The 19,210-nt window shown below is 44.6% G+C and overlaps 1 protein-coding gene across 1 annotated transcript; it reads right to left on the bottom strand.

The window, feature by feature from the left end:
- Positions 1-12,711: 12,711 nt before the first annotated feature.
- LOC126527882 (galactosylceramide sulfotransferase-like) lies at positions 12,712-18,988 on the bottom strand. Its single transcript, XM_072284380.1, has 3 exons — positions 18,556-18,988; positions 17,372-17,605; positions 12,712-12,888 (listed from the first exon to the last, which is right to left on the bottom strand). The coding sequence occupies exons 1-3, from the start codon at positions 18,748-18,750 to the stop codon at positions 12,751-12,753; spliced, it is 567 nt and encodes a 188-aa protein (XP_072140481.1). The 5' UTR covers positions 18,751-18,988; the 3' UTR covers positions 12,712-12,750.
- Positions 18,989-19,210: the final 222 nt, after the last annotated feature.

Genomic DNA, 19,210 nt, shown 5'->3' with positions numbered 1-19,210 from the left:
AAGTTCGGCTGATTGAGATGCTGGGACACTATGTGTGGCCGAGCCCATTTCTTTATACTACTCATCGTAAGCAGGAAAGAAATTAACTCGCAGATGACCGCGGGTCAGTGTTAGGCAAAACTCATATTATAAATAAATGCTATCTCGACAATTCGTATTGAGCAATCATGAGTCAATAGCAGGCCTTGCCGCTGTGCTGTATTCTTTGTGAACCTCTAAGCGTACGGCCATTCTTAAGTTGTATGTGTCCGCGGCAACACAAAACTTAGCAGGCCATCGTGGGTGCTACAATGGATTAGAAAGTGATCATTTGACGGATAATTAATTGACTGCAATTACACGAACCGATGTGCAATCCGTTTATTTTGTCTGTAGACTGAGATAATTCGAGGAGCGCCTTCCCATGTGATACGCACCTCAATGTGGCAGCAAAGAACGTCAACGCTGCGTCCGTTTTTGTGACACGTGAAACATACAAAACTGCTAATTTCGTAATTCACGCAGACCACACGAACTCTCTCCTCATTTCTAAAGACAGGTGCTAACTAATACACGGAAATAAGGTTATTTAGTGGTATACAGCTAATCAAGATGAATAAAGTTGGCGTTTTAATTACCCTGTCGGAACAACAGTAAACAATGGCTGGACGTTGTGGGCCAAAGAAGTATGTAGTTTACAGTGAAAGCAATTTTCTGTTGGAATTGCAGCTATTGGAACTGCAGCCATTCCAATTATTGAATCACTGAAGAGCCGCGCATTCATCTAATCATAAAAGTTCAGTTGTGCAAATAATGTAAATCAACCTCAGCAATTCCGGACATTGCCTTTAGTTCACAGCTTTTACACCATGTGGCGTGAGGACCAAACTTCGCGCGATGACACACGCAGCTTACTGGACTAACACAGAATGAACCGTAGAGTTTCTAAATAAGTACCCCAGAGGGAAATGTGGCGCTAGTGTCTGCGGAAGCTCGCCTGAGCATTGCCTCAACCTACATGGGAATGATGGCAAGTACAGGCTTCGGAGTGACTTCGACGTGTAGACTAGTGGCGTTTGCTCTACTCTAAAACGAAACTGTTTTAGATTTTTTCGTGTAATATCTAATCTTATCTCTGCAGTATTTCATATAACGCAGAATACACCACATAAAGTTGTATGAATTTGAGATCGAAGCACGGTTTGCCACCAGGGCCCACCAGGATATGCATCGTTCTGCAGATATGTTCTCGATTTAGTTCCAGTGATTAATAATTTATGCATTTTTACAACAGCAATAATAACCCTGCATATGCTTATATAAAGATACTCATCAAATATTTATGGGGAATAAAGATTTTGTGTTGTGGGAAAGTGCTGCGCATTTTTGAGCGAAATGCTACAAGTGTCGTCTGCTACGACACCTGCTCGCTGCGAACGCGAGACTTTTCACGCAGACGACAAGCACTTGCTAACACTCTCGCTCCTGCGAAAGGCTGCGTCGGCCGTCACGATGGCTTAGCGTCTTCAAGTAATATTAAGCTCATCTGCTGCAGTGCTAGCTGGGACGCTTCTGACCTCCTGCGAGCGTGCTTCACTACACTTTATGTGGAAGTACCGCTTCTTCTGAAGCGGGCCCCCATAGCTGTTGTGGCGTGGCTTTGCGCTTAGCCGTTTTGCGACAGCAGAAGACAGCCAGGAAGCAGCAACCTCTCCTACCACAAGTAAGTTTGCGCTCTCAAATGTCCCGAAACACGCATTTCAATGAGAACCTAAACGAGCAATGCGCAATGAAGCACCCAATCTAATTGTCAAGCCACTAGAAGTACAAGTGTGTATGTAGTAAATAACATGCTTTATGCAAGCATTCAGCCGTCTTTCCATTGCTGTCTGCATCAGCAGTAGAAAAAGGTTACTGGCAGGTTAATAGAAACCCAGCACATGTTGGCCGCTAAACTTTACAGATTTAATGCTCGCAGTACAAATATAAGCATGTACAAGAGCTGTAGCAAAGCAGTAAGTTGCATGTACAGTACATACTGGCCATGCTAAGAGCGACTGAACGAAAGATGTTACTTGCAACGGTAAGAGACAGAAAGAAAGCAGTGTGGATCAGAAAGCAAACGGGGGAAGCCGATACTCTATTTCACATTAGCATAAAATAATCGAGCCGGGCAATCTGTGGACGGGCAAACGCCGGCCCGATAGTCATCCCACAAGAAGGCATCAATAGATGCAGAATCGCGACACACTTCAATGAAAACCCCACTTAAGTTTTTAGTAGGCACGCCACGTTTTGTACGTGCTTTAAAGGTTCTAAGCATAGAGGATGAACGTAGTATCGCGTTTGTTTCAGTAGTACCTTCTTTTTGATCTTCTGAAGTTTGATAAAAGGAGGTAACGCTACGGCGCCAACCTGACACACTGAACAAACCAAGGTCAAAACAGTTAAAACACGTTCTCTCAACGTATACGATGCCGTGGCTTTCTCGTCAGGGCTTCGTCACCACACCGCGACACAAACATTGTCCCAGCCGCTAGCCCAGCGCTCTATCGCCACTTCGAGCAACAGAACAAAGGCAGAGCTTTGCGTCGAACGGCGCTTGGAGCGAAACCAAAACTGTCCGCAGGACCATAATAAAGTTTTCCAGTCCAATCTAATCCGTAGCCTGTACTACCCGGCATTCCCATTATATAGTTGAACAATCGCAGCCCCAGATATCCCCCTATATTTGTAGTAGTATGAAACTTTATGGAATGCGCATAAAAAAAAATAAAGAAAACAAGCCAACAGCTTTCACTGCTGCGCCCCAATCGGGAATGACTGATCTGATAAACGCCGGGCGTTATACGAGCTGCTGGCTAGTCGACTGTGAATCAACAGCTTTGATGCAATTGATAGGCATTTCCCCCCTGCCCTGTTTATCTTATGCCTCGTCGAAATTTTTGTCCCATCGGATTATCGTGTGGCTTCATCGGGTGTCTAAAAAAGCAGAAACATGTCCTTTTCATGGCGCACTTCTCGTATACTGAAAAGCTTACATAAAAAAAATAATTGTAAATGGTAGTGATGGGCGCCTGTTCTAGGACGGACGGACGGACAGACAGACAGACAGACAGACAGACACACAGCTTATTTGGCATTTAGTTCTTACAAAGAAGACAAAATGCCAGGACTGGACAAAATGCGGCTTTCCAGCAGCTTGGCAAGGGCTCCGGTCCTGATTGTATTTGGCAGTGAAAAACATACATGATATACATAAACACAGACACAATATCTGACATTCTAATAACTTAATACAAAATAACATAGGAACATGTATTTACATTGCAATCATAATATCTACTCGGGATTATTACCTGGTACAATACATTGATATCAACAATATTATTTCATACGCAATGCACATATCACAATCGCATATAAACGTGTTTAACGTGTGTCGAACAACAATATATGAAAAAGAACGTGTCAAAAGAGAAAAAAAAAACCACGTATCAAGGGGCATACGAACCTATGGCTAGGCAAACAATTTACTGGTACATTTATATACATTCGAATCACCGACGCAATTTGAACGCCACGCACATGTTTTTATTTCGTAATTTCGCAGATAATAAATGTGTTCAGCAGGGAACTTGCGTTTATGGTATACGTTATAGAGTTAGTATAACGCCCTTTTATTTCCTGTCGAGTAATTGTGCTTATATCGATAATATTTTTTGAAAAGTTGTTCAGGAGCAGCGGCATTCTGCATTCTAATGTATTACGGCCTTGTTCGGTCCGTAAAAAAGGAACCGCTCATATTTCGCGATTTCCAATGTCGTACTGAACTTCACTAGGTTTTTCTTACCTGCAAATACCAAGAAACTTAGTATCATTGCGTCTTACGCTAGTCAGGTATTTTATTGCAAGACTGAAATCATAAAGGTAATAAAAGGGAAGAACGTTAAGTGCTAAAAAAAAAAGACGACCTGTGTGGGCGTCATGCGCAACCTGGGTAACCCGGCGCAAAGCTTTTTTTTTTTTTGTGAGACAGATATCCTACTTAAATTCTTGTGGACGTCGTTACCCATACAAGGCTGCAGTAGTCTGCATGAAAGCGAATATAGCACTGTAGGGCATTCCATAGCACTGTAAGCATTCCAAGCATTGCAGCATTCCATATCAGTATGGAACACTCTTCCTCTCATAATGAAAAACGTAAGATCTATACACCAATTTAAAACGGAACTAAAAATGCATTTATTATTGACAGACGGATGAGATCGTTTACTGTAACCGTTCTTTCTGTTCATTATTTTTTAGCCTTTATCATTTTTTTTCCACGGGAGTAAATGAAGAAAATTGTCTGTAACAGGTCATTGTTCAAAGACCTGCTTCACCGAATGGCTCCTAGCAAGGCGCATCATTTTGATGGTGTGCTGCCTTGTATAAGGTCGTGGGTTGAAACCGGCTATTATGGTCGTTTTTTCTTAAAGACAGACTACGGAGAGACACGTATCTTTACGTTCTAATGAACGTTAAGGAACACAAAATCCAAATTATTTCGTGCCCTCGACTGCGGCACGAATTATTTCGTGCCCTCGACTGATTTTAACGATCCGAATCAGAACATGGGCCAATGGGCGACCATTGTCCCATGTTCAGATTCGTACCGTTAAAATGAGTCAACGAAACTTGTCGATATTTTGCGCCGATCAATACAAGTACAACGATTGTTTATCGTGATGTCTTTTTTAGCCGTCTCACATCTTAGGAAATGCCACAACATGATCACGTACTTAATGCGGCTAACGTCGCTTACCATGTCGTACTGAGGCTAAAATGTTCAACCTGCTTGAGTGGAAAGTTGCGAGTTTTCATTTTCTTTAATAAAACGCTTTCTAAACCAATAGAGTACAAGCTGCATGGATTGGCAATTACACAAGAAACAGTTCAAATGGTGTGGCTAACTTCACCTGAGCTTATGGCCTGAGAGTCTAGGCTAAATGAAATCAAAATAACTGGCCGTTCAATGAGCTAAGACACGCATCTCTCTGTACTTAGCCCTGCTTGCAAGACCCGAAGCGACACCTCTGCTAACGTCAGAAACAGTAAGCATGCAAAACAGCCTAGCGTAGCCCAGCTAAAATTTCAGACATACAAGCAAGATGATTTTCTTACCAATCGTCATTATGCTTTGTTTGGTTTATGTCAAGTTATCCGACACATTCTTCTTGTTTGCTGGGAGCTACCTATCCGCGATATTTCGTAATTTTTTACGACACTAAACAGCGCCACACATCCGCAAGCGTTTCACGGTGATTTGCCGTAGCTTTACATGTGTGCGTCATTTTTCACCTCTGTCAAAATGTCTACGGATGTTGTACTACCAAAACAACAGCTCCTTGCGTTTTCGGAAAGCTGATGGATAGGAATAAATTTATTGATTTCCGAGTCGCATGTAAGGGCGAATCTACTTTTCGAGTTTATAAAATCCATTGAAAATTTTGGAGGACGCTTAACTTTTGCCTTTAAGAGTAGAACGCGACAGGATTCAAAGATCCATTACTGCTTCTCACGCTTCCCGGCAACTGCAACTTATGTAACCATGGCGGCGAACGCTATGCGCGAAGGCAAGCTTTCTGGTTGAAACCAGAAAGCTGGCGTGGGCCGATCTCGGGGATGGTGCACAGCCGCGCCAAAATATTTACATCGTTTTCAGGTTTCTGTTGTCCTTTGGCGCATTTAATATTTCAGCTTGAGAAGATTTAACATACAATGCATGCGCTGTCAGTGTCTTGTTTCGTGACGTTTGTTTGTGGGCTGTCAGTATCAAAATTGCGAGGAATGACTGTCAAGAAGAAACGAGGGAAGTGGAACGAGGGGCTCCACATTTTTTTAATCATGACCACATAAAGCCAAGGAAAGCATCGGGGAAACTAACTGTGGTTGAAATTGGTATGTAGAAAATAGCGAAGAAAAGGGAAATGAAAGTGGACGAAAAGATAACTTGTTGCCGGTTGGAGCCGAATCCCCAACCTCCGCATTACACGTACGTTGCGCTACCAATTGTCCTACGGCGTGGGCCACCAATTCGTCCACTAACTTGGGTATATATATTTTCCTGGACATATTCCTAGGACGGTTAGCCAGCGCTGCTCAGAGTCATGGTAGGTGGAACACGTGATCTTAGGAGAGCAGGCACGTGGCTAACAAATCCTCGCATGCCACCTAACGACATCAGGGCTGCCAGATCCGAGACCTTCGCAATAACTAAGCGAGAGAGAAAAGTGAACGAGGGGTTCAATTTTGTTTATCATGACCACATAAAGCCAACAGAAATGACGCCAAGGAAAGCATCGAGGAAGCTAAGTGTGGTTATATTGGAATGTAAGAAATAATGAAGAAAAATGAAAGTGGACGAAAAGATAACTTGTGGCCGGTGGGAGCCTAACCCAAAATCTCCGCAATACGCATGCGTTGCGCTGACTAAAACTTCTAGGGCTACATCTAGTAATACATACATACCCAAGTTAGTGGACGAATTGATGGTCGTCGCCATAGCACAAGTGGTAGTGCAACGCACGCGTGGTACGGTGGTAAGATGCTGGGCTCAGAAGCGTTATGCCTCGAGTACAAATCCACGGCTGAGAATTTCTTTTTTCTTGTACAAACGATTTTCCATAGTCCTTAAGAGCTCTCGGTTGACTTTTTAATTAAATATTGGCCATGAAGTACAGAACGTCAAAGTACACATGTCAGGTAATATACGTCATACAACAGACGTCAGACAACAGAACGTACCAAAATATTATGACAGGCTGCAATTTTCTGTTGTGCTTTTAACTGGGCTGTATGACGATTATTGTTCGCTGGGGCGTTTTAGGTGTTGTAGCTTCGTATTTCTAGTGTTGCAGTGTGTGATCTTGTTGTTTGTGCCCCACAGTACTAAGAAAATATTTATAGACCTCTCTTCGGTATGCAATACTGCAGATCCTTTGGCTGCTCGCATATTTCTCTAAAAACCGCTCTTTTTCACAGGAAGCCGTTATCGCGAAGCAATGACAGAATACATAAAACAAAAACTCCGCTTTCTGCTCAAATAGAAATAGAATGTTTCGCCGTTAAATTTCCCTGAGTTCACTTCATGTAACGTAAGTATGCCGCGACCAACACATAGAGCGGCACGAACTCGACGTGGTCTGTGCTGGTGTGGCTCACACGTAGTACGTGCTTTTCTAGACGCGTTATCTTTGTCCTTCATCGCTCGCTCGGCCGATGGTGTAGCGGCTTTATCGCCAGCATCCGTCACTGGAGCAACGGGTGATAACAAGAGCGGAAATTCAACTTGAGTATTGGGAAATATCGTCTTTCTCGCACAAAAAAAAATGCGCAATGCCATCACGTGGACCCCAAGTCCATGACATGGTATCCGGAATGCACTTGGTTTCGTATTTATACCTATTAACAAAAGTGTCGCGTCGAAAGGGCAACACTAATAAACTACCACATATGAGCTTCAGGTACAGGCCAAATCCAGTGCACCTTCCCGCAGGATTTACTGCTACGTTTCTTGTTTTTTTTTTTATTATTGATATGATATAAGAAGACGTTGACGCACAGTTTAAGGTGCCGGCTACTCCTTAACTCTTGAATGATTCTGTCTTACAACACGCAGGGTTTAAGATTACATATCAAATAACCTTCTCACACAAGTACCAGGACTTGTCAGGCAACGTGTTCACAGTAAGACTACGACCTAAGAAATGCGTGGTACATACAATATACAAGTTAAATGTCTCCACAGTTATGTAGAAAAAAGTCTCAAAAATAAAAATGCTACGGTCGCCTAATAACGCAGTCTCTAGTCAGCGGGTGGTACGTACATCGTGTAAATGCATTATCAGATATAGTCGCAGCAGAACAGTCAACATAACATCATCCACAAATACATACATATATACAGTGACATTGAAATGAAAGGAACAATAAAAGCGCTAATAACGGCCGACAATACTGCTATTTTCAAGAAAAGTCTTTAGTGCTTTTAAAGCGCACTTCTGCAAGGACGTTGTTGACCAAGGACCCAAAAGTTTCTTTAAACTGAAAGGTCTGCGTTCTAATGTAATTAGGGTTGATTTAAGTCGGCGTCTTGGTGTGTGGTGATGTGGGCAATCTAGAAGGAGGTGATATATATCTTCGTCTACAAATCCACAATCGCATTCGGGGGTTTCGGCACGGCCAGTTATATGTAAGAGATGTTTCGTGTAGGCAGCGCCTAGCCTTAATCGATGCATGAGGGTTTCCGTATTTTTGTCTAATGTCAATGAAAAGTTGAATTCAATAAACGGATCAGTACCATATATACGAGCTCTTAGAATTCTGGTCAAACCATGTATTTCTACACATTTTGAAAGATTTTGTCCTTATAATGCAGCGTAATTCATTCTTTGATATTGGGAGCGGAACCACATCATCTTTTTTATGTGTGCTTGTCGTGCTCCTTCATCGGCTGCTGTGTTGTCAGGAATGTTACAATGCCCTGGTATCCACTGCAACGCAACTTCATGTTTCGCTTCACATGCCTTTGTGAGGTATTTAAGTGTTTCGTATATTATACTATCACTGACTGTTTTTCCTTTTGTGCTGCAGAGTGATGTTACAGCCGCCCGTGAACCGCTGAAAATTACCCATTTTTGCGCATCTCTTATTGACATTATAAATTTTATCGCTCATAGGACTGCGAACAGTTCAGCCGTTGTGGACGAAGACGCACGAGATAACTTAAATGGTTCTTGTTTGTTGAGGTGTGGCATAATCAATGCTGAAGTTCAAGAGGTTTCTGTACTGGAACCAACTCTATAGACGTGCCTTTATCCTGAATACCACATATATATCTGGTAAAGTGTTAGTTGTTGAGCAGCTTGAATGAACATGTCTCTTTTTCTGAATATCCCGTTCACTGAGATTTCGATTTTTGTAAGTGTAAGCAGCCATGGAGGATATTCGATGCCTGAGTTCCTAAATTCATTTCTTGGCAATATATGAAGATTACCTCAAATTTCCTTATGAACATAACGTCTGTCTCGTTTCATTACGTCTAGAGCCAATCGGTGGCTTTTATGCTGTGTTTGTAGACGGAAATAATGTCGGCATGTTTCTGTAGTTAGCATAACTCGAAATGGTGATTGGCGCGCCTCAGCTATTACAAGATAGTTAGTGGCTCGTGGAACTACTAGACATGTGCGTAGTCCTCTAGCTAAAAGTCTTTAAAGTCGCTCTGCTGACATGTGGGAAAGCCCGTGTAAGATGGCCGCAGAGTGAGTGAGTGAGTGAGTGAGTGAGTGAGTGAGTGAGTGAGTGAGTGAGTGAGTGAGTGAGTGAGTGAGTGAGTGAGTGAAACAAATTTATTTGGTCCACATTAGACGCGAGTAAACTCAATGTCACCTGGCTAGGTCCACTCGGGGACCATCAGATGAAACCTGACGGCCCTGTCGCGGGTCCTCTGGACTGCCCGGATTTGAGAGGTCTGGCCCTGGGCCTTAATAATCGTCATCATTTTCTCTTGGGTGAAGGGGGCGCAGCCCCACAGGACATGCTCGAAGTCACGCAATTTTTTGTCGTACTAATGCATTGTAAACAGTCAGCATGGATGATACTGATCCGCCCCATGATGTGCCTGCAAGTCTGCGAAGTACAGACACTATCGCATTGACTTCGTTTTCGAGTTTTTTTTAATGAGGGGTTCCAAGGATAGCTGCCTATCAAGTATTACGCCTAGAAATCAATGCTATGTGACAATCATTAGAGGGTGTCCTTCCAGATTGAGTGAAATTTTTTAACTGCCTCGGAGCGAAGGGCAATACAGCTTTTTTACGTGTGATAGAACCATTCTTCTTTCTCTCTAAAATTGGTTAATGATATTTACGCCGACTTGCATTGCCATCTAAAGTAGTTGAGCATTAGGCCCAGATGTTCAAATACACACATCATCTGCCTACAGTGAAAAATTTAACTGTGATGGCAGTCTTCTTGTTAAATCAGCCATGACGCAGTTAAAAAGAAAAGGGCTGAGTACCCTTCCCTGTAGTACTTCCTGTTTGACAACATGTTCAGCACTCTTTTCTTCACCCGTCTCAAGAAATATTTTGCTAGCTGATAAAAATTCTGAAATCCATCGTAAGGACCTACCAGAAATTCAGAGTTCCAACATACTTCGCAGAACGTGAACGTGGCTAACAGTGTCAAATGCCCTCCTGATCTGTAAGAATAATGCTACCCTCATATTTCCAAGTGCACGCTCGTGTTCCACACAGGTTACTATATCTCATATTGCATCCATTTTGCATCAATGTTTTCTAAAACCTGCTAAGTAGTTGGACAACACATTCTTTTCATTACAGCATCATTGAAGTCACGCGTCAATCATTTTCTTCATTATTTTGCATAAACAACTTCTCAAACTAACTGGGTGGAAGGATTCAAGGCACAAGGGCGTCTTACTCGGTCTTAAAATTGGGATGATTCGAACGATTTTCCAAGAGTCGGGTACAATTTTGTCTATCCATAAATTATTATAGATGTCATAGAGAGCATTTGTACCTGTCGGCCCGAGGTTTCTTCGCACATTGTGTGTAATGCCCTCCGGCCCAGCAGCAGACTTTTGGCGATATGATGCAATTGGACATTGAAGCTCGCTTAATGTGCAAGCATGATCTGATTGAGGATGTTGGGCCCAATAGCAAGCAGTAATTTTCTGCTTAGCTAACACTACTGAAATATCACATTCTGCACATTGTGATGAAAAAGCAGGTCTGGAAATAAGCTCCCAAAATTCATCTGCAACTATTACCTCACACGTGTTCCGAACTACAGCGAAAGCACGTGTTCCGAGCTACAGCGAGAATGTTCCGCGTCGACTTGGCCGACTCGGCGAAGTCGACGCGGAACATTTCTTTTTTTCTGTAGCCCAATTTAGCTCTAGATAGCCAAAGCTGGTCACACTGGGGCCAGGCGCAGCGCGCGCGATACCCTTTCCTGCCCTTTTCCTCCCCGGTGGGAGCGAAACGGCTCTGATTGGTTGCGCGTGTGGCGTGAGCGTACGCCTATGCAACTCACACTCCAACGCCGGCGCAGCTGTCAACTCATCAAACCGCCCTTTCCCGCAACTGTTCTGCCCAGGGAGCAACTGGTTTCTTTTTTTTTTTTTTTTGCGTGACCACGACAATGCCACTCGTGAGCCAAAACAAGCTTCGTTTGAAAAGTACAGAGGAGAAGCAGGCCCTAGTCACGTGATAGGCAAACATTACGTTCCAGCCGGCTTGCTTTGGTTGCGTCTGCCGGGGTGTTCTCGGAATAGGGGCGCATTGTAAGCATAATAAACGCACGCCGAGGCTATTGAAGGTTCCAGCGTGTGACGCAGTGGATGGTGTATTATGTCGGTCAGGTAAGGCACCAAACGACCACACGTTACGTAAAATCCACTTGCCGCTTAATTAAGCAGTAGACAGGCGCCAATGCTGTAGCGAACGAAGACGTCGGGTAACCGGCATTGTGCCCAACAAACCGAGGATCAGCTGAAATACGACTGGTCGCCTACAGGCTGTTACCCTCTAATGTTACGAAGTAAAAAAAAAAGCAATCAGTAAACGATCATCATCATCATCCACTTTTGCCGTTCGCGAACGGTAATAGGGTAAGCGGCAGAAGGTGTCCCAGCCTCCTCAGCGCTCTCAGTGCCGTGCGACAATGCATTTGCTAGTGCACTCCTACCCACGGCAGTGACACGTTCATGGAGGCACGGGGAAGCCTTTTCTATTGCCACGAGCGCCTCGTGGGTGTAGGGGCAAACACACAACGGCGGTCAAGTAATAAGTTTAACTTTTGGTTTGATTGCTTCCTTCCAACTATTAAAGCGTTATATTTCTTTGAGTATTTCACGCATTCGCCAGGGGTTATCTATGTTTATATGTCTGTATATGTCTGTGTCTGCATGTCTGTATGTAACTATTTTTCAGTTTTCCTGGGTCACTGGTCAAATGGGTATCGCATAAGGCTGCTGGGCTGAGGTAACAGGGTTCGAAACCAACCATCGGAGCAACTTGAGTTACTGAGTACGTGCTGCTCTTCAATGAGTCTCCATTATGGAGCCTTTTTCACGCCGACATGGATCAGTGTAGACGCTGCACTCGGTAGGTGAAGTTGTTTGAAGAAACTATTTAATGCTGACTTGTAGTACTGAATGTGTGCCGCTCGGACTGTGCTGATCTCTAATGAACCTCTTTGACGCCAACTTGGGTAACTAGGTATGTGCCACTGGAAATGTGCTGCTCTACACTCACGAAAAGCATCTCTTAAATTTCTCAGGTAGCGAACGTAGACGAGCCCTCTTCAATGCAGAAATACACTGAAATGTGGTTTCGGAAAAATACTATATCGGATATATGCTTATTGTTTCTCTTTAGTGTCATATTAAAGCTGTGGCACGTGCTTTTAAATCTCTGACGGTGCGGCAAACAGGCGGCAGCCGCAATGATGTCATCGGTCATCAATTGGACACTTTATTGGCGATTGAAGCCCTAGTTCCGCCATCTTGGTTTCTTTAAACGAGGCGTGTGGAAACGTGCACTTTCATGCTTTGCGTATCGTCTATTGCGAAGCAAAGCTGAACAACAAAAAAATACGGCAGTCCTCTTTTGGTTCTCATTGAGAACACGAATTCAGCCACGGCATAATACCACTACGAGCTTGAAGCAAAATAAGCGCAGTCGAGCGAGTGTTGTATTTTTAAGCAGCAAGCGTTGAATTAGCGGAAGAGAAGCGCTCGAGCTGGATAGTTCGTAACCGCTGCGTGAAGGTCATCTCGTGTAGGGTCATGAGGCCGCATAGGTGAGAGGTCTTGTTCTTCACCCGGTACGTCAGCATCTGCGAGGTTCAGCGTTACAGCAGCAAATCAGGTAAGCGTTACGGATCCCAGATGTTGGGATGACAGTAAAGGTGGAGCCTAAGGTAGGCTACACCCAGCGATTGGTGAAATAATAATTACCATAATTGTAACAATACAAATCATTATACTTCATAAGCTAGCGTATATGATACTGGAGACAAACAAAACAATCTGTCGAGATTTCAGCTTGACGATGGAGCAGGGGTTGCACAGCTGGACAGCTGCATGATGTCATACACGCATAAACATTAGTAGGCACACTTCTTAACAACGCCAAGTTCCACAATGGGTAAATTGATACACTTTGTGAACTAAAAAAAGTAGATTCACTGCAGTGAAAAATACTGTTAATAAAAACTTGTGTCACGCACAAAGACAGGCCAACTCGATGACAGCCTTGGAATGTCACCTAACACTCTTTGTTGCTCGTTCAGGTTGTTGTGAGCTCAGATTAGCGAAGGCAAGGAGTACAGGTTTTGACAGCTTGAGAACGGAGAGTCATCTGGCTTTATTCAAAAGTATAAACAAGTTTGTCGAGTGGCTGCGGAGGCGTCCTAGTCGGGGGAGCTGCCAAGATTCCAAAAAAGAGCAGGCGATAATGACCCCTCCAGGCGAGGAAACCGGCTTTCCGAGAAGCGGGTACAAAGATGGGACGGACGGTCGCTACAAGTTACATGTTACCATAAGAATGCATGTTGCCTTGGCTCTTACGACCCTTTCTTTCTGTTCCTGTGTTACCCACAAAAACTTTTTCATCACTTCTGATCTTTCGCGCTGACTGCCCTCAGCCGCCTTCTCGAGGGCATTGACTTTGATCTTAATCCCGGACCCAGTTGCGAAGAGCCTGTCATCTAAATTCACTCGTGATTATTTGGGTTGTCCAACGCGCACTGCTACTCATTTACTACCGTTTTCCCGCTTGAAAAATTTCGCCTGAGGCGGCACTGTCAAACGCGGAGAAACGTGTGCTTTTGCAGCCTGTGGTTTCGGTTACTTTCTAACATTGAAGATATGCTTCGCGATATTGTTTCGATATATTAGATCTATTGGCACACTATTTCAAACACTTGAATTCCGTGTTTCTGCTCCTGAGGCCAGCAATGGGTACATCTTCTCTACAGCAGGGAAATAAGCTACTGCATTGTGAAATATGGACACTTAAGCGTACAGTCAATCACAAAAGTTTACGGGCCACGGGATCTCGGAAAACGTTCAATTTTCGAGCAGCCTGTAACAGCAGTCAGTAAAACCAAACATTACAATGTTGTTCACATATGCTGGTAGAGGCTGTAAATGCGAAGACTAGGCGGCGTTGTGAGGTTGCGCAGATAGTCAGCTTTTTCTCAGATCTCGTGTTGCGTAAAATTTTGTGGGTAATTGACTGTACGGTAACTGTCACCAGAATAAACAACGACGTTGAAATTCCTTCTAGGCGGAATAACGTAATTGTACATGACCTGGTTGAAGATCCTGACGTGGCTGATGAATCACTTTTTTTCAATATATTTGAGGTGATTAAGAATAATCTTGGCAATGGCTGCCTCCAAATCGAACGCTTGCATAATTTACAGAGATTCCGTGAAAAACACCCTCGCGCTGTAATACTGAAGTTGCTACTTTTTATTTGCAAACTCACTTTGTTGAAATTGCATTTAAGCTCAGAAATTCAGGGCTTCAGATTTCTGAAGACTATTCAGCCGTGGTTGGAGCTACAGAAAGAAAAGTTAGCAGGCGTCGGTTCACTGTCGCAACAACGAATCCAGTGTTAAGCTCAAGCATAGAAAAAGAAATTCAACAAGAGGTGGCACTCAGCAAAAACTGGCAAGAGGAAACACGGCACGGCTAGCGGTAATCCCAGCCATTAGTTGACGTTAGCATCGAAAAAAAAAAGAGTGTGAAATGAACTTACAGACAACGCTTTATTTCTTTTATTCTTTCCCGCTAAAACTAAAAAGTTTTGCGTATAAATAAACTTATACTTTGCGACCTATTTATCTTGCGTCACCTAGCAACAAGCTAACGGAACGCCAGACGCGCCATATGCATGCGTCATGCGCAAGACACAGCCAGACACGCCACCGAAGCAAGCGAGGCCGGCTGCGCATGTGACTTTCGCATGTTCGGCGACCCATTTCTCTTTTTCTTTTTTTGACGTAGCCTGCTTGTTAAGCTCCCGGCATATTTTTGCATTCCTTCTGTACTTCGACACGGCACCACTGCACTATTGGACTAGAGCAAGGTGGGAAATTTTGTTTGAGTCTGCGACGAATTTCAACCAATTTAGGCTTTTATGGCGCGGAACCGAGACGTGGGACGCTGTTAACAAAAAACAGCTCGGCCGTCCTGACGTAGTTAACTGAAGTTAATGACTCGTACTAAGAGATGTTTGTGGCGCTTTCTTTGAGCCCCAACATTATTTTAGCTTTTTTCAGTAGTTCTTGGGCACGCTCGCCGCACCCGGCTTTGTGACAGTTAGTTTCGCGTGTACTGAGTCTTACTGGGACAAGTTTCGGCAATATCTCCCCCAACATTATTCTGGCAAATTGGTTACGTTTTGGGATACTTTTGACGCACGCTCGCCGCGCCTGGCATTGTGACGCAGTTAGCAAGAAGCAGCTCGCCTGTGTGACGCAGTTCGTTTCGCATATACTGAATCTTGCTGGGACAAGTTCGTGACGTATTCTCTTACTCCCAGCATTATTGTACTTTCGTTACTTCTTGGGGAACTTTCGAGGTACACTCAGCGGGCCTGCCATTATGACGTAGTTAGCGAAAAGTGGCTTGGTCGTTATCATAAAGTAAGAAAGTAAGTTTGGCGCGTACTGAATCTCAGTTGGACAAGTTTGTGACGCTTTTTTTGTGGCCCTGCAACAACATATACAGTTTTTCGGTACTCATGCTTGCGAAATCGCGACGAACAATTGCCAGGAGTGATAACACTGGAGTGTGTTGCTTGCGCCGGCAGAACCCGCAAAAGATAACGCCAAGGAGCTCAAAAACCAAGAACTTGAAAATGTTGTCTTCTGAACGACTGAAAACAGGCTTTGCACCGACGCATTTGACTTGAGTGCGAGTAGAATTAATTCTGCCAGCGTCTAGCATAGTCTGGCTGAGAACCTGTGTTGTGGCCACTTCTGCGTGTGTAGCTTACATCGCGTCGTCTGAGGCCAAGTTGTTTTGGAAACGCGTAGTCGCCCGTGTACTTGTGCTCTTAGAATGCAGGAAATAATGACCCGGAATGGGGAATGCTTGATATTTTGTGATATTGTTTGCGATAAGCGGGTATTTTCTGCGCCACGCCTACGTAGAAGCGAATTGCTTCCTAAAAGTATTCCTAAAAGTCTAACTACCAGAATGAAACATGCTTGTTATTTACTTTTTTTTTTCAGCTGATGCCGTCCGGTAGGGCTTCGTACGAGAACTACTGTTCCTTACTTTGTGCCACGGCGTTAGATGGACGCACAAAAAGGCCGGAACGAGCATTTATATAGAGCGAAATAAACATTTCCTCATTCACAAGGCGTTTTGCGTCTACTTTATGAAATTGCACGTGGCACAGATCCAATGGAGGCTCGTAAAGATCGTTTGCAATCATTTTAATTAAATAACCGATTCCGCAATAAGACTGCGCGAGATTGAGCAGCAGAAGAAAGAAAAAAGAAGAAAAGCACCGAGTAGCGCAGTCAGCGCAGCCCTGCCAGCTAGCGTTCAAAACGCGCGCGGCCAAAACCGAAACCGGAAGCAGGTAATCCCTAGCGCTTCGTGTGCTACACTCGATTCGGCGACTGAGCTGTGTCCGCTCTTGTTGAATGTCTCTCTATGGCACAATCCAGGTGCGCCGACGGCTCGTAGCTTTGCGTGCGTTGTGTTCTCACCGCTCAGTTTGCGTTGAAGTGATAGGCAGCACCAAGGTCACTTCGCTCGCTGCTGCTGCCGCGACTTCTCACGCCAGCGTTCTGACAGTGACTGTGCGCGGTCATCGAGTGTGAATTCACAGTTTTCTGTGCGCGCTGACACCATGCTAGGTAATCGCATGTTTAGTGTTAAAAGGCGTTCTACTCCGGCGGCTGCTGCGTAGGCGCAGCCGCATGAGCCTTGTCTTGAACACGATCTACGATGCCGACAGCGTAGGCGTCAAGGCGCACCGAGGGCCAATAGCTGTAACACCCATACGCTTGCGCGTCACGTTCGTTCACGAAGTGAAACGCAACTGTAACTTTTATTTTCCGAGTGAACTGTCGGCGGTCGAGCAATATCAAACCAGCCTTTGTCATTCGCCTCACAATATCATGTCGTGGGCACTCATCTGCATGTGATTGGCGAGCATCTTGTTTCCCCAGCCACGACTGGTCTTTACCACGCGTGACGCTGGCTCCAGACCGGTCGTGGCGCTCTGGGCCGTGGCTTCATTATCACAGTGTGTTGATTTTAACTAGTTCCCAGTGTTTTCCCTTTACTTACTAGAGATTGGTGAGCTTTCTTGCCTCTCTCGTTCTCCTGAGCGACGCACTGCTGGTACCAGTACTCCGTCCTCTGCTTCAGCAGGCGCAGTTCTCTCCGCATCCGTGCCCGCCCGAACGATTGCACGCGTTCGTCGAAGCGCCTCGTGAAGTACTCGTACAGCTTCACGTCCACCGCGTTCAGCGACCGGAGATCGGCCGCCAGCGTCCCGTTCGGTGGACGTTGGTACACTGTCTGCGTTGGCAGAGGAAAGTCAATGTAATGGCGCGCAGACGCAGGCAACTGCAATTAGAAGTTGATATACCGCAGTAAACGTGCAGTTCAATGTAAAACATGTCGTACCATCAGTCACACCCAACAGGTACACAATGAGGTCAACCGAATCACAGCTTGTTGCGGCTCGAAGTGGTGTTTGGGCCAGGAATCCACCAAGCCCATCGACGAGTACGTCCGGTAGTAGGAATGAAGAAAAAAAAAGGTTTATTTTACATTCGTTACAATGGCTCCACGTACGGAAGCCCACTTCATGAGGGAGCATATTAAGCGCCTGAGTTCACATCCGTAGAGATATTCTGTAAGAGTCCACCTAGTGTACTGTCCATTTCGGCCGCTGCTGATTGGCTAGGGCCGCTCGTCCCCTCCTCCCTCGTACAGCTACATCCAATCAGCAGATGACTTTTATTCTCACCACTGCGGAATGCCGAGCGCGCAACCCAGCGCTATTCGTGTCCCAGTTCGAAAACTCTGATGCTTCTCTGAACCCGAGAGCAACCAACGCAACACGGCTTGCGGCCGCAATTCTAGGACTCCGTATGAAATATATATATATATATATATATATATATATATATATATATATATATATATATATATATATATATATATATATATATATATATATATATATATATATATTGCCACTGAAGAGCATCACGTATTAAGTGGCACATGGTTACCTAAGGTGGTAACCATTTTTTCGCTGCCTGAACGTTTATTATCAGCAGAAAAGAACTTGTCCAACTTACGGTGCCAAAGTTCAACTTGAGGCCGTAGAATCGCGTATTTTACTTCAGGAAATTTTGAAATACACGATCAAGATAATAAAAAAAACACATGTTATAAACAGGCACTCCACACCCACCCAAACACTCAGATGGTCGATGAAAGCGTGAACGAGTACTCACACGCCGTGCGTTGATCTTGAACATGACGACGTCGTCCATCTCCCAGCAAAGCAGGTCTCGAAGCAGAACGAGCGACTCGTTCAGACGCTCGACTACCATGACGAGGTCAAAAACCGCGTCCACGTGTTCAAGGAAGGCGTCCACTGCGGAAGCATTGTCGGCTTGCGTGAAATCGAAGCCGAGGTCGAAGCTCATCTGGTCGAAGCCCAGCCAGTCTCGATGGGGACCCGGGAAGAAGCCGCGCACGATGTGTCTTTGCGATGCGTTTCGCACGACGCTCGGAAGGCGCTCCAACTTGAAGTGGAACCTCTTCTGTAGGAGAGGCGTACGGGTGACTATCTCGCTCTAGCGTTCATATACAACTGAAGCGTTCTATACGTGGCCGTCTGCCTCGAGCGCAATATTAAAGTCACATCGATATATACAAATGTAAAAAAAAAATGTGATTGCTTTGTGAAGGACGCACCAATATATACATATCTGCAATAACCGTGATAAGATCGTGTTTTCTGAAACACAGGTATATATTATAGCCGTTGAATTATTAGCCTCTGCATACCACTTTATTTAAGCCCGGAAAGTCCAACGCGTATTTTTGCTACGCTGAGTTGGACACCTCAAAGTGACAGAGTGAGCAATCAATTAATTGCAGGAA

The sequence above is a fragment of the Dermacentor andersoni genome, chromosome 9 (assembly GCF_023375885.2).
Source record: "Dermacentor andersoni chromosome 9, qqDerAnde1_hic_scaffold, whole genome shotgun sequence".
In the NCBI taxonomy this organism is placed as follows: Eukaryota; Metazoa; Arthropoda; class Arachnida; order Ixodida; family Ixodidae; genus Dermacentor; species Dermacentor andersoni.
The sequence above is the reverse complement of the archived record's forward strand: the minus strand, read 5'-3'. Positions and strand labels throughout refer to the sequence as shown.

Coding starts and splice junctions, on each gene's coding strand:
- LOC126527882 (XM_072284380.1), bottom strand. CDS start 18,750: ATGAGCTTCGACCTCGGCTTCGATTTCACGCAAGCCGACAATGCTTCC. Junction 17,606..18,555: donor TCAAGATCAACGCACGGCGT/GTGAGTACTCGT, acceptor CTGCCAACGCAG/ACAGTGTACCAACGTCCACC. Junction 12,889..17,371: donor AGAAAGCTCACCAATCTCTA/GTAAGTAAAGGG, acceptor TGAACCTCGCAG/ATGCTGACGTACCGGGTGAA.